The following is a 15653-nucleotide window of genomic DNA, read 5'->3' as shown; positions in this document are numbered from 1 at the left end:
AATAGACTCGTTTCTGCAAATCGCTGCACGTATTTTACATTTTCCCAGCAAAATATAAAGAAATTAAGGGTGACTCAAACATTTTTCACAGTACTGTAGCTCAAAATAATCTCACTGTAGATATGGCAGAGGATCCTTGGCAGAGGTTTTTCTGTACTGCGTCTTACTAAAAATATTACAATATTTGTTTTACAACTACCTTCCAACAAAATACAGGCTAAGGTTTACCATTAACTACTTTACAGTACTTAAGTCACACTGTTTTTCTTTTAAGGAGGATCTCTACTTTCTTGCTTTTTTTCCCAAGGACTCTTAAAAAATTATCAACTCAAAAACCGCCTTTTGAGTCTATAAAAAGCTTCGTTTGCTGTCATTGTGAGCTGGCTTAAGAGGGAGATAATGGATGGATGATCATATTAAACATGACCAAAGTTTCAAATTATGTGTGCAGGTAGCCAAAGCCAAAGCTTCATACTGCTTTAAGCACTCAGTTTAAGAGTTTTTTCCACTCTTGGATCTGTGTGACATCATGACGAGGGGATATTCTTAACAAGGTCATCTCAACCACAAAGGACTGACTCGCACAAAAGTGCGAAAGTCCCTGAAGGTCAGAAAACTCGAGCCAGTAGAAGTGCCTTAAACATGCATTCCTTTTAATGGCCAGCAGGGGGCGACTCCTCCAGTTGCAAATCCAGCTCTATGAAGGTCAAAAAACAACTATTGGCTCCCTCACTCTATGACTTCAGTAAACACTTTTCTGCTGCGCACAATTGGTAGTTTAAGTTTATACGGAAAAGAACGTGAAGTCTGCTGGAGTCAGAAAAAAAAAAAGGATTATCCAGGATAAATGTCAATCAATTCTGCTTCATAGTCAGATTCACTCCTTGCTCATCACATCCACTTCAAAACAGCCAGAGGCTTCACAGGCATCAATAGTGGCAGTGGGTAACATTGTGACACCTGTGTTGGGGGGGTACCAAACAGAATAAAAAGCGGTCTTAAAGAAAGGAGGGGCAGGGAGTTAAAACTGCTTGATGAACTGAGGAGCTGCACCGAGGCCTAATTTATGGATCCTGCATCTGATGAAGGCTTGAAGCTGTCAGCTGCATTAGAAAAGGTACACTTGCTCTAGTGGGTCATCCTCTCAGTGATTTAGATGCTTTGTTAATGTGGCAATTTAGAAGCCAGTGCCTCTCCATGTACTTTCTAAAGGTACATTTTTCTTGCAGTAGTGGAAATTGGTATCTCCTGTGTGTGTTTAATATAAAATAAATAAATGAACAAACTAATTTCCATCCTTGTGATCCCTTTTTCAACATTTTCCTGCTTTTCTGTCCCAAAGTCAAAGGACTGTGAAATACAAGTTTGGAAAAGAAGCAATGTTTATTTCTTCATCAAGGCATCACAATCGGTCTTTTAATTCCATCTATTAAAACAAACACCCATCACCAATCTCGTGTGTCATACAATTTTCAGAAAATAAACTTCATAGGGAAAAAAACAAAAAACCAAAGAGTGCAAAGGCAGAGTACCAGCATGTTGTTTTTCACTGCTAAAACGGATCTTTCTGACTGCTTTTTTAATACATTATGGCCGCTGACTGATGAGAAATAAAGTGTTTTTTTCAGCCATGCCAGACTCTTGGAAAATTCCCATTCAAATATCACAATATGTGAAACTGCAGTGGGTCTACAAGTACAGTTTCATCATGTGTACTTGGACTGAATGATACTGATTTATTATCAAAATCTTTCACTGCACATTTCCAGATTTTGCAAAATGTTAAATTTGTAATATTACTACTTGCTCATTGACTCACAAAGTGGTTTCTTATCATTAAAACTGATTGATAAGTTAACTACACTGACAGAGAAGACAGCTACAGTATTGCACATACCATCGCAATCCTCATACAAAGTTCACACACACACACACAGACGTGCGCCCACTTATAATTGCTCACACACACACGGTTGCATTCACATTTTCAAAATCATACACACAGCTCAAAGCAATGCTCAATGTTTAGTGCCTATCCCATGACATAGTAAACAAAACATTCTTTTAGGATAAAAGGGAAAAAACAACAACAAAACAAAAAAAACCTAAAACAAAAAATATAAACATCGTTTCCACTGGCAGGGCCTGCTGGTGCCTGACCAGTGTGTTTTATGACCCTGATGAGTCCAGATCCATCCAGGCAAATCCAGTCCGGTCCGGTCTTCATGTCACGCCTCACATGAGTGAGTCCATAAACACGGAGTCGTCGTCCAGAAGGAACCCCTCTAACCCCCCTCACCCCCTCCCCCACCTCGATGCAGCTGAGACGAACCTGTCTGTGTACCTACTCGTGGTGTGTTTTAAAGAAAACTGTCCATGTCTGGTTGGGATAAAAGTAGTAGTAGTAGCAATAGTAGAAGTAGTGGTCGTGGGTCTGAGACGCTTCTGGGTGAATCAGTAGGTGGCAGCGGTGGGCTCCCTCCCTGAGCTGAAGAGTATGTCGGCCTTTGAGCTGATGATGTACGTCAACATTAAGGATGCTATCAGCACGGCGACACCGACTCCGAGCGTCAACATCTGGAGGAGAAAGGGCAATCGTTACAGATACAACAAGAAGGTTTTCACACGCAGTTTTAGCTCCTAAACATACCACAAAGTTACTGTATCAACTTCTGTTACCCCCCAGGGTGTACACAGCAGCAAGATAACATCACCTTTATTTATAGTCACATTTAAACATCAAGTAGTTCCGATTGTAGCTCTCAACCAAAAAGCCTCTAAATGCTTTGCTATGGAAGCGATTATTCAAGCTATCACAGGGGTAAAACTGTCTGTAGAATGAGGGAAGTCGAGTTCCAGCTGCCTGTGGCTTTGCACTCATGTGATGAGCTGTTATATTAAAAATAACTCAGTCACATTATCATGTGACTTTAAAGCTGCAGTGATACAAACGGTGAACCCAAAGGCGCCAGTTTAAGCAGTGAGATGCAGTTACCACATTAACAAAATCGGATTGTATCAAACACTGAAATAAAAGAGTTTCGATTTGTTTTAGCACAATGTGTTGATGAACATGCAGAGACCTGAAATTTGTTCAACGCACGCAATCAATCACTGCCAGGATTTAACCAGTTTTGTTTTTGTTGTTAGGCTATTTTGTTACTGTAGTTCTGGAAACCGGAGTTGTTGGTTTAGGCCGGATCGGCCGCTAAAAATCACAAACACTACTGTGAGAAAATCTAGATCAGAGAGAAAATAACAACCAATCATGAACACTGTTACAATTACCATGCAAATTTGGTCTCTTGTTGCTGTTTGGAAGCCATTTTTTCAACATGAGACTTTCCCACAAGCACTCGCGTGCCTTAAAACAATCCCTGCCCTCCACTAACAATGAGATCACTGCTTACAAAAAAGTACTGGAGGCCAACAGTGCTACCCCTCAGCCTGCTAGTAGAAGCAACTATCAATGGTATCAACTTCAAAATCCTATGTTGCCTTGTCTCGAGTTATTGCATTCACATATCAAACTTTTTAGTTGTAGAACAACTTCTCTGCTGTGTGTGTGCATCAGTCACATCTGTGGTGTCTTTGAGGGAAAGTTTACCTCCAGTTCATGACTGGCCACCAGGAATATGCGCCCTTTAATGCTCTTCCACCTGGACTCCGTCCACGTTGAGTAATCTTTGGAGGTGTACTCCTCCAGGTCGAAGGCCGGGGACAGCGCTTTGGAGAGACGAACTGTGGAGCGAACGCAGAATGCCACTCGTTCCGTACTGTTGGGAGGTGCTGCACCTTGAACCCACATGTAGCTGTATATCTGAGGGACAGGTTGAGAACAATGTGTTAAAGGGGGAAATTCGATAAATGATGTTCCAAAGGTTTTAAAGTTCTTACTTAAATTGCCAGAGGGCAACTTACACCCAAGTTGACTTTCAAGAAAATACACACTGTTGTAAATCTTACATGTTTGCTCTCTTTGTCATCCTCGCCCTCTCTCTGGTTCTGGCAGTTGTCCTGGGTGATGTTGACGGTGGTGCCGGTCAGGTTGGCCAGCAGGTATTGGACCAGAAGAGTCGGTTCACTGTGCTGTTTTGTCACCCCCACGTAGAAGTTTGTGGGTCTGTCACCTGAGAGAAAGAAAGTATTTTGTGAGGAAATAAAGTTTTGATAAAAAGATAAGCTTCAGTTAAGGCTTCATACTTCAAAACAACAATAGGACAATATTGTAAACAGCATCTAAATAGGCGTTAAGAAGCAACATTTATCAACAAAACCCATAGAAATGGGTTTTAGAACACGGCTTAAAACCCATTTTTATTCTTTGGCTTTTGGCCTCAGAAGGACTTCGTTTTTCCTTTTAATTAAATTTGTTATTAACTAATTAATTCATTATTTTACTTTTTTTCTTTTATTTGGACTTTATTTATATCTAATGTAATTGTATTTTTTAGTTCCAACGTACAGCACTTTGCTGTGGTTGTTTTAAAGTGCTTTATAAATAAAGATGATGATGAATTTCTCATTATAAAACATATTAAAGACACATAACAAGCCTTTTTATTCCTACAACATTTTTAACAGTCTAGTACAAAACAGGATCAACTTACGCAGATGAATCGCGAAGTCCGAAGGTACCATTTGCTGGAACCAGGAGTTATTTGACTTAACAAGGAAACCGTACAGCATTTGGGTCACCTGTGAGGAAAGTAGGACAGATTCACTTCTGTTCAGTCCCACAAGGTAACAGCAGCATCAAGGAGAAAATAAAAAGCACTTACAAAGAATCTACAATTGATTATTATTGAACTTTTGCTGAACAGTTTAAAAGAAATAAATTTCAAGTTCAAAATGAATGAATGAAGTGACTGAAGAAGCCACTAAAGTTTTTAAATTTCCTTATTTTTGAAGATTTCTTAGACGAGTTAAAGATAATTGAAATAAGAATAATGAGCTTGTAAACAAAATAGCATTTATTAAAATAAATAAACTTACCATCTGACTATCCACGTTAATGTTTTGCAGCTGAATGGGGTCCGATCCTCCTGCCTGTGTGTACAGAGCTCGAGCCACAATGGTCGCCGCTTCAGTCAGAGCCTTGATGATGCAGGGAAACAAAGAATGTTTTGCAGAGCTCGAAAGACTTTGTATGAAGCTCTCCACAGTAAATCAACACAACAGAGCAACAATGTTTAGATGATAAACAAAGTTTAGACGATAACGTGACTTTCTGCAGCTTAAATAAAAATAGACTTGCTATATTTTGGAAAACTGTTAATGTGAAAAGATAATTCAAACAAGCTGATCTTAAAATTAAAAAAAAATTTTTTTTTTAACTCTTTCAAGCTAAAAATAAGAAGAAAAGATCAGTAACTAGGGTTCATGTTGCTCTTAATACTTTTAATGCATTTAAAAAATATAAGTAAAAATCACTTTAAATGTAGGTTAACACACTTTTAAACGGTTTTAACAACAGCTATACCTTTGCAGCATCTGTTATGTATTCCAGCTGCTCCTCTGGCGTCAGGTTTGGTGGGTAAGACATGTTCAGGTACTCCGCATTATCATACATACTTTCATAGTACCTGTGCACAGAACAGGAAATGGATTTTTTTTTTTAAAAACAATCCCTAGCTCTGGATTGATTATTATTTGTACTGAAGAAAATGCAAAGTACTTGTTGGTGAAAGCAGAGTTATGATTCTGGATAACAACACCAGGGATTGGCCGTGCTCGCAGGAAACGCTGGAAGGATGATGGAGGCAGCGGCTGAGAGAAACTGGGCTCTTGCAATGAGAAGTTGAGATTTAAGGCAGACGAGTTCAAGTTTCTGATGAGCTTTTCCACCTGAAACAGATCAGTGAAGGGAAGTAAGAACAAATGTTAGCCACACAGTAAAACACACACTGTGAGCTCTGGTTTCAGTTTTTTTCCCATTTATCTGAAAGTTATGATTTTTTCTGCACAAGTTACATGGACACAGGAGCCCGTCCCAGCTGCCATGGGGTGAGAATAACAAGTATATAAATACATAAAACTAAAGCATAGAGGAATGTAAGAAATGAAGGCTCAGAGACATGAGTGTTTAGGAGGTGAGAGGGATATAGGTACGGAGAGAGACCAACCTCTTCATTCACACTGCTGTTCCTCCGAGACACGGGATCAGTGTGAACCCAAAGCTTTGATTCTCCATGGAGTCCCACCTAGGACAGGAAAGTCCGACATAATCATATTGTACTTGCACATTTTCATTAACATAACCCACAACTAATATTAAATAATTATTAATAAGTAACACAAAAGAAATCTGCACATGGTAAAAAAAACAAAACAAACATTATATATAATCAAAGGTATTAATTAGAATTTTTTAAAGCCATTCAATTGTCAAGTAAAGAGGTATTCTAGTTGAATTATTCTTTAAGTCCAGCTCTGAGGTCTTTACACTGGCTGCCTGTCCGTCAGAGGATAGACTTTAAAGTTCTGATGCTGGTCTATAAAGCTCTGAATGGTTTAGGACCAAAATACATCAGTGACCTCCTGACCCAGTATGAACCTTCCAGATCCCTCAGGTCATCTGGATCCGGTTTTTTATCAGTTCCCAGAGTCAGAACCAGACACGGAGAAGCTGCATTCAGCTTTTATGCTCCATATATCTGGAACAAACTCCCAGAAAGCCTCAGATCAGCTGAAACGCTCAGTTTATTTAAATCCAGGTTGAAGACTATCCTATTCTCAGCTGCATTTGAATAAAACACCAAATCCACATTGTTAAGCTTAAATTTCAAAACTTACATTTTAACTACTGATTTTATCTACTGTTCTGATTTTATCTACTGTTTTTTTTAATCAATTTTAAATCATGCTTTTTATTTGTTTTTGTTCTTTAATGTCTCTGTAAAGCACTTTGAATCACCTTGTTGTTGAATTGTGCTATATAAATAAACTTGCCTTGCCTTTAATCTAAAAGTATTGAAAATATAAACAAATGCAGGTATGAAAAAAATATACCCAAATTCAAACAAAATTTCCTTAAACTTCAGGAGTTTGCGCCACATGACAGTTACGTGTAAAGCTATCAGTAATATAATACACACCTGTCCAATCTCCACCACTGAGTGAACATTGTCCAGGTCCAAAGGAAACTGTTTATTCTCCATGTCGTACACCAACCTCGAGCTGCCAATGTAGTCAAAGGTTTCCTGTGGTCAACAGACAAATGGATGAATGGCAGGACAGTCAAAACTAAAACAGTTCTCAAATGTTAGTTGAACACTGTGCTGACTACAGAAAAAAAGAAAAAAAACAAAGAACTGACCCCCTGGAAGAATGCGTAGAGGATGGTGCGGTTGGGTTGGGCCTCCTGGGTGGCGTTGCGCAGAGCGTGTGCTGCCGCCAGCAAGGTGACAAACCCCGAGGCTGCACTCTCTGCGCCTGGAGCAATGTCAAAGAAAAAAGACCGGCTGTCCAGCTGCAGACAGGACAGGAGCGAACAGGGATTAAGCAGAGAATTTATCTACACAAGTTGTTCAATTTAACTAGCCATGAACATTTTTATTAATCAAAATGTAAACAAAAACTCTACCACTGTATACTGCAGATCAGCCACTTCTACCATCTATAGTACATCCTTTACTCAAAAGTGAGCAGTCACTTTGATATGTTGGCCACTATTCATCTTCATTTTATGTCATGGATACAAGAACTGCACTTAGAGGTCAGAACCACCACTCAGCCAAACAGGAAAATCCAGGTAGAGGGGGTTAGCAATGACCGACTTTCAAAATAAAAGCAAGATGAATAAAATTTTGACCTCAGCCGTCGACCCAAATAAAGTCTATTTGAGGGTAATACTGAATTCTCACAAACTCACATCATTCTCAGCATGTTAATATGTAACACGTGGTACTGTGGTTTTCTTTTGAAACCACTTTTGCTTGAACTCACCCTCGCTGCTGCGATGACCACGCTCTCCCCCGTCTTGTGGCCCTTATCTGTGTAGTTCAGAGGCCTGGTCGAGGCCAAAACATTAAAGTCTCCAAGTGGGTCACATACGGTTTCTTCAGGGTGAAAAGAACAAGGCCCAAACAAACAGTGATTAGCACTATAATAAAATAACAATAATAAAAACTCTCTTATTTAAATATTTTTGCAGCATGTTTCTGAAAATATTTCCCACATATTGTAAAAACGTTAAGTAATGTTTAGATAATTACACTTGAAAAATACCTGGGTTTAAGCTGAAGTTGATGCCATTTCTCCTCATGCAGGTGGCCGTGTCGGTGACGGCAGACATGTGTGAGTAGAGCTGCATCGCGCACAGTGGGTACTGAGGACTACTGCCATTCACAACATGGTTATGATTGTAGTAGCACTGTGAATGGAGAAAAGCACACAGATGAAAAACGCCTGTATACACAGATTTGAACTAAGAATGTTCCTGGGGACAAATTTCTTAGTCGACTGCACGAGGACAAAAAATTAGACTAACCGACTAGTCAATAATATTGACAATATCACGTTAAATTTGAGGAGTGTTTAATCAATGATGTCAGAAACTCCCAAATCAAAAGGCATCTGAAACCGTTAATCAGTCTTCATTAATGAATTAATGTGACAAATCAACATCTGAAAAACTAAGAAATTTTAACTCAAAAGTGTGCTGCACTGTGCTGTGCATTATGAATGATGTACGCTGTTTGAAAATTCAGACCAACCACTTCAATAAATGTAAAAATCTGAAATAATAAAACAATAAATCATCCAGCTATTTTCTTCCACTTATCTGAAGTCAGGTTCTGGGATTGAGCAAGCCTAGACCTTGCTATCACATCGAGGCATTCCCAGGCCAGCTGAGAGACACAATCTCTCCAGCGTGTCCTGGGTCTGCCCTGGGGCCTCCTCCTGGTAGGACACACACGGCTGGAACACCTTACCCAGGAGGCGACCACCTCAACTGGCTCCTTTCAGTGTGGAGGAGCAACGGCTCTGCTCTGAGCCCCTCCCATATAACTGAACTCCTCACCCTATCACTAAGAGAGAGCCCGTCCAATCTTCCACTATTTGTATTCACAATCTCACTCTTTTGCCATTAAAAGAACTAACCAGTATTAGTGTTAACAAAAATATCAGGCCTGATTAACAGATTTATGGCATTTCTCAACAACCATGCTCCATCTGGTGGCAGACAGCTGCATGATATTTGGGATACAACAGTGAACCAGCATTCGGCATCAAATAAATGTAAAATAATTAGATTAAACGACTAGTACATCTAGCACTAACTAGTGACAACAGCGTCGATGATTGGACTAGTGGCACACATCCCTAGTTTAAACCCATCAACATGAAAATGTCAAAAACTGCAAATCTTATCTTCTAAGGCTGGCTTTAAAAGCAAAAAAACGATTCCCACGTTAAAATGTCCAACCTCAAAATATAACACAAAAGAAACACAAGCTGTGCATTTGGATAGTTGTAAGGGTTAAAATCAGGAGCATGACTGCTTTGAATAATGTATATATAAACACAGAAAGCTGTAGCTAAATGCTGCTAGCCGTCACATTTGCTAATTAAAGCAGACCGCTGTACTGTATGTTGTGCATCTACTGCCTTTTTTAATGGAAATACCTTACAAATAGTATGACTTTGTTTGGTACACAACATTCAGAATATTTTGGTAAGTGAAATTACGGCATTTCGTTGGTCTTTTACTTAGCACTGTGGCTATTTACAGGCAACTTTAAATCCTTAAAGTTGTCTATAAACTGAAATTATAACAAAAAGTTGTAGTTCAGGTCAAACCAAGCAGCTTAGACTCCATACTATGAATGTAATCTGAATTCGATACACATCTATTTTATAAGGGAAGAAACATAACTTCTCTTTGAATAGTGTGCCATTCTGTTTTAAACTAATGCAATACTATGTGATCTACATGAAGATGACCTTGTTTGCTGCTGAAACAGCTTTAGAGCATTATTTCTAAACTCAACGACCAGTGAGGCAAGTTCAGATTTGGACTCGTACTGTGTGAGTAGCTTATCATGTGACTGCACAATCTTGTACTCTCCAACATCAAGTGGAAAACAAATAACCTGTTTTATGGCCTGAGTGTCGTTGTCGTCTTTCAGGGAGAACATCGGGAAGTCATACTCCTCGTAGGACAAGCCATTTCCCAGAGGGTTCCACACGGTCACGTTACAGTGGGCTAAGGCTGGGTCATAGCTCTCTGAATACACGCCTATGGGGGATGCACAGAGAGGGGGAAAACAAAAATTACCATCAGTAACATTAAAGAGACCCCTGATCCAAAGATAAGGTTGGATTGTTCCCCATCTACCAAGCATCCAACTTCCCTAAAATGACCCGGAGTATTTTGACTGTGTGCTACATGTTACCCCGACTAGACTTAAAGTTTGAATCCAGACTATTTAACAGTATATGGCGTTAGCAAAGCATCTTCATGCTGTGAAATTACTTGTTTACTTCAGTAAAGGATGTGAATTCCCTTTTTTCTCCTGATATAATGCCGCAGAACTGTGCACTTCACCCCCCTTTCTTTTCCCACACGTCTGCACTGAGTAGGAGATGCTTTGTATCTTACTGTACATGTGTACAGTGACAATAAAAGGCATTCTAATTAAGTCTCTGTTGAGTGTAAACAAGACATTTTGCAGACACTACAATGTTTCAGAGGTCAAGCGCAGAACATGAAATATGACCCAGTTGCAACTTGTGGTTTTATGAGCTATGCTCTCTGAGGATCATCAAACTATAATTTATTTCTGTAGCTTGTGCAAAACTGTGGAGCAAGCCTTAACATGTAACCCCCACCCACCTGAGTTCTCGTTGGGGCAGGTGGTGTGTGGAGAGAAACCCTCAGCTGGATTTGAGCTTGGCGCCACAACAACAACACCAGCAACCCTACTGGAGCCAGTCTTAAGTTTCATCATGATAGATCTGATGAGCAGACAGCCGGCAGGAGATGATGCAGGTTAAAAAAACAAAACAAAACACAGAGATCATGGGTGCGTTAATTCTTTTGAAATATGGTTCAAGTTTCTTTCTTTAAGTTTAGCAGCTCCTGTTAAACACACATCTATTTTATTATGCATGTAAGTAAATGACAACTTATAGCAGATTGGCCTCCATAACAGAGCCACAATCCCATTACTTCACTGATTTATTTTTATTACCAAAGTTTTTGTTTTTTGTTAAGTATTAAAATATCTAAAATAGGGCTGAAAGAGAAAAATTTCTTAATTTAATTTCTTAAAGTCAACTCCAGTTTGATATTCAAAGTGCAATAATTTATAACATGAGATGTAGCATTACCACATGGGCCCGAGATCAAAAGATAGAAATATGAGCTACTTCTAACCTATTAATTTAAAACTACTCCACATGCGTGTTATTGCTGGGTGTATATGTAGCTGTTTTGCATCACGTCTGATTGTATACTGTCTATGATCCTGCTAGCCAAAGTGTGGACTAACTGCAGCTTTTACATTTGTTAATTGGATAGTTTCAAACTGCAATTCTGTTTTGATGTCGATTGATTGTTCAAAATAAAACTAAATATGGAGTAAATCAGTAACAGATTTAAAGTGTGAGTAAATGAGGTTTATGTTCACTAAAAACTACTGTGGGGGCTTCCACTACAGGGTGAGACATGTTGAGCGCACCTTGTAAAGAGCGTAGAATCCAGAATCACCATATAAGGAGGGTTGGGACCAGTTTTCAGGACCCAGTCCAGGTTTGCTTCTGATTCGAGCACATGGAGCACACCAACATCACCTGATAAAGACGCTGAAATCCGAAACAAGGAATGAAATATCTGTGTTACAGCTGTCCAAGACATAAATGTCCTTAAAAGCTTTTCAATCATTCTCCATTACTTTCATTCAGCAGAAGCAAAACTGCTGCTGGTGAGGCTTTTGTAGTGTGACACCAGCACACACTTCTATGGATATTCAGTTTTTTGATATTCAGGTAGTTATCACAGAAAATATTTGTTTTACTGCAGGCTTTCATCTGTGAGAACTGTTCTGTCACAGCTACACAGATGTGTGCTTGTGAATTTGAACAACTGAAGCAAAAACACAGGAAACACAGGAAGGTGTTTGCAGATTAATGCTCACTAAGCATTTTATTATTGCTCACTGTGTATCTAAGATACTCCAAACTACAACAAATACTTTTATGTACTAGGTTCAACTTGGATAACAATATCAAAATATAATATAATAGAAGCTGATGTACTCACACTGACAGCCTATTTGATGTGTTGCGTTTAGCAGTCGCACACACGGGATAGTGTAATTAAGATGCACATAAATCTTGTTTTCCACTGAATTACAGCTGACACCTGCAAGAAGAAAAAACAAATATTTGAACATACACACAAATTTCATCTTTACTATTCCACTTATACTATTGTCTCCTGATTTGCTTTATTAGAAATCATTTAAATCAATCAAACTTTCTAAACACTTTGAAACATGCTAGATCCTAATCTACTCCAAGCTTCATTCTGCATGAAGAAACCATGAACTCTGAGCTCCCAGTGCATTAAAAATATCCATACAGAGGTCCGCGCACAACAGGCCAATTTCCCATTTTCTCATTTCTTATAGTTTCCATCGCGAGCCTGGTCCCTGTGATAATGTTATAAGTAGGCAGGTTCCCCAAGCATGACAGCAACACTCATTCTCATTTTTATAACCTGCACTTACAACTAGCTGTGTTTTGACTATTAGACAACACAAAGAGGTCCTTTCCGAGGCCTAGTCAGCACGGCATAAATGTTGCACCACTGTTTCCATAGTACACGTGAAGATGCTAACACCCACTGTAATGTTTAAAGGTTGTTTGGGAAACAAGTGAACTGGAGCACAATAACAGAGTTCATCTTTTGATGATAAAGTTTGTATATATATAAAAAAATGTGTTGTTAGTTCATTCTCTCTCTTTCTTTAAAAGAAAAAAGAAAAAAAGCAGAAGCATACACTGAAACATGAGTTCGAAAACAAGGTGTGAACTGAAAACCAAATAAAGAACCAAGCCGCAGTTTTGGAAATACCCTTATTGACAAGTTTTGAAACCTCAGTATATATGAATAAAGATCTGGTTGCAGGATTTTTTACAAGTATAGGCCTACTGAGCTGTACAGACAGCGATTACTATTATTTTGCTTCTTTGCTCACCCCTCAGTTCACAAAAGAGAAACAAGGGTTACTCCTATTATACATCCAAAGATTCCTCCTTGAGAGTTAAGATGCCTGTTTACCCACACTGAAATTAGAGGAGCTTTTCCTTTAACATGCTTTGTAGAAATAATTTTCAAATAAATCCTGCGTCACAGGTCGCTTATTTAACGTCTTTTATTTGGATAATAATAGAACTAGGTTCTTTATGACATGTAAGCAATACAATGCTGCTTTTATTCCCCAGGTAATATATGGTACGAAACTGTGCTTAAGTATTGTGTACAATACAATACTTCGGGGTTTCAAACTGTCATCCTTCAAACGTTACACTATAACAGCATCTAATCGCTCATGAATTAATACTGCTGAAAGTCAACAACAGAAACATACAGCAGCAGTCTAAAACAGGCCAACGGATCCCATTCAGACAACGGGGAGGTTGTCAGCTTTAAAATTTGCAGTGAAGTTGTAAAATACTTAATGTGTTTCTAAATCTTGATATGCTTGAGTCATAAAGTCATAAAATATTCTTGGTATCTGGGTTCAAAAACTTTACATGAGAGGGATCGGTGTCCTCGCTTTAACCTGACCTCATGGTTTCATCTTTTTAACATGGTCCAGGACAGCATTTTCAAATGTAAGTTTTTGCACTACAAGAAGCGGTATAATTCATAGCATTGTTTACAATTATTTTACATAAATAGGGTTCCTGCATACCAAAGAATTTGCTGCCTAACAAAAAATAGAAACACATCAACCAGATGATCTATAAAAGCGTGAGGACAAAGTTGTTATTGAGACTAAGTCCAAAGACGTTTGCGAACACCAGCTAAGGTTTTAAAAAAAAGGGTAATGGGCACCACAGATATATATTCTGACTTCATCTTAACTACTCAACAAACTATTTCTGAAAGCATGCTCAAGTTTTTTCTTTTTACACAACACTTTTATCAAACTTAAACTATAGTAAGTTCAAGAGTTATTACAGTTCCTTATTTTCTAAATATTTCAATTCTGTTTCGTTTCCCACTTTCCATACTGGGTAGGCTCACTTGTTTTTAAACTTTTATTGTTTAAAAACATTTTTTTTTAAGTAATTTAAATGTTAGTGTTAGTTGTCTGTATTATAATAATATATGTGACATTTCTTTTTATCAAAATACTAAAAATTATCACTCAACACTAAAGTAAAGGTCAAGTTTAGAATGAAAAGAAAGCACAACTGTTCGTTTTTTTTTTTAACTAATCTCCCCACAGCAACAGAAAAGGGAATTGAGAAACAGATTTTTTTTTTCATCTCAAATGATGCTATGTTTGCTCACCTATGTGCCGATTTACCAGGATATTCTAAATGTTTGAAAGTGGCTTCTCTTCTGTTTAATTTCATTAGAGAGTCACGTAAACTACAAGAAATGTGTATATAATGTATATAATCTGGTGTAGCGGTCCAGCCTTTAATCCCTCCGGGGGCGGCCGCAGCGGTGAAATCACGAGCGGTCACGCTGATGCTGAGTTAAGAAGAGGGCTGACCCAATCTGTCACTACAAAGTCACCACAAAGGCTTAATTAACACAAGAGATGCTGTGTTTCTTTTGCACATCCACTTGGTTGAAATGCGTAGAGAACAGTCGAAGCACCGAACTCACTTGAAAAACTCATTTTAAAACCGGGACATAGATTTTAAAGGCAGACAGAAAACCTCCTGCTAACGCTAATTTAGCCTAGCATTCAGCTAGCACCGGACACAAAGAAGTCCTCGAAGCTAACCGCCCGAAAGCGAAACACATTTCGTTCTTCAGCAGTTAGACGAAGACACAAGTTTAGCAACAGGGGAATACAACTCACCTATGAAAAACAAACAAAATATCAAGTTAATGATCCATTTATTCGACAGCAAATCCATCTTCCTGGTTTGAAAAGCTGAAAACACAACAGGAAGTGTTGACATGGGGAAACATCCGGGTTTTGCTGTTTGGGTCCGGTTTACAGAAAAAGGGGCGGACTCAGGTGGACTGAAGTTATGTATTATATATATTCTTTTAATGGTAGATTTTGATTCAGCTATGTTTCAGTTAGTTTTTATTGTTTTGAAACTTTTTATTTTTGATATAGATTTAGTTAGTCTTTTTCATAGTAGTACAATATAAAATTTGTGACGGGCAAAGTTTTAAAAGATCAGATATTGAAATATCACACATTAAAAAATCGTGTATTATTATTTTTTAATAGAAAGTGGAACGCTTCATGCTTGATTTGTTGACAAGTTTGAAATACTAGCATAGACTAACAGCTATGAATTTCCATAATATTTTAGTTATTTAAGTACAAAATATTGTTTCAGTTAATTTTTGTATGTATGTATGTATGTATTTAGAGTATTATCTTTATTTGATATGACTTAACTAACATGTCATTGTTTAATTTTGTTAACTATATTGGTGT

The 15653-nt window shown here is 38.3% G+C and overlaps 1 protein-coding gene across 1 annotated transcript; it reads right to left on the bottom strand.

Annotated features, from left to right (window-relative positions):
- Positions 1 to 1364: 1364 nt before the first annotated feature.
- Positions 1365 to 15129, bottom strand: ncstn (nicastrin). The gene is made up of 17 exons (XM_084911728.1): positions 15057 to 15129; positions 12269 to 12370; positions 11688 to 11811; positions 10841 to 10962; positions 10098 to 10243; positions 8230 to 8374; positions 7948 to 8060; positions 7319 to 7471; positions 7098 to 7202; positions 6126 to 6203; positions 5678 to 5847; positions 5483 to 5585; positions 4996 to 5097; positions 4611 to 4698; positions 3967 to 4130; positions 3608 to 3820; positions 1365 to 2577 (listed from the first exon to the last, which is right to left on the bottom strand). The coding sequence occupies exons 1-17, from the start codon at positions 15112 to 15114 to the stop codon at positions 2455 to 2457; spliced, it is 2109 nt and encodes a 702-aa protein (XP_084767854.1). The 5' UTR covers positions 15115 to 15129; the 3' UTR covers positions 1365 to 2454.
- Between the last annotated feature and the right edge of the window lie 524 nt (positions 15130 to 15653).

This window comes from Perissodus microlepis, chromosome 18 (assembly GCF_051167445.1).
Source record: "Perissodus microlepis isolate ML-2025 ecotype Zambia chromosome 18, ASM5116744v1, whole genome shotgun sequence".
In the NCBI taxonomy this organism is placed as follows: Eukaryota; Metazoa; Chordata; class Actinopteri; order Cichliformes; family Cichlidae; genus Perissodus; species Perissodus microlepis.
Note: the sequence above shows the minus strand (reverse complement) of the source record. Positions and strands in the feature narration are given on the sequence as shown.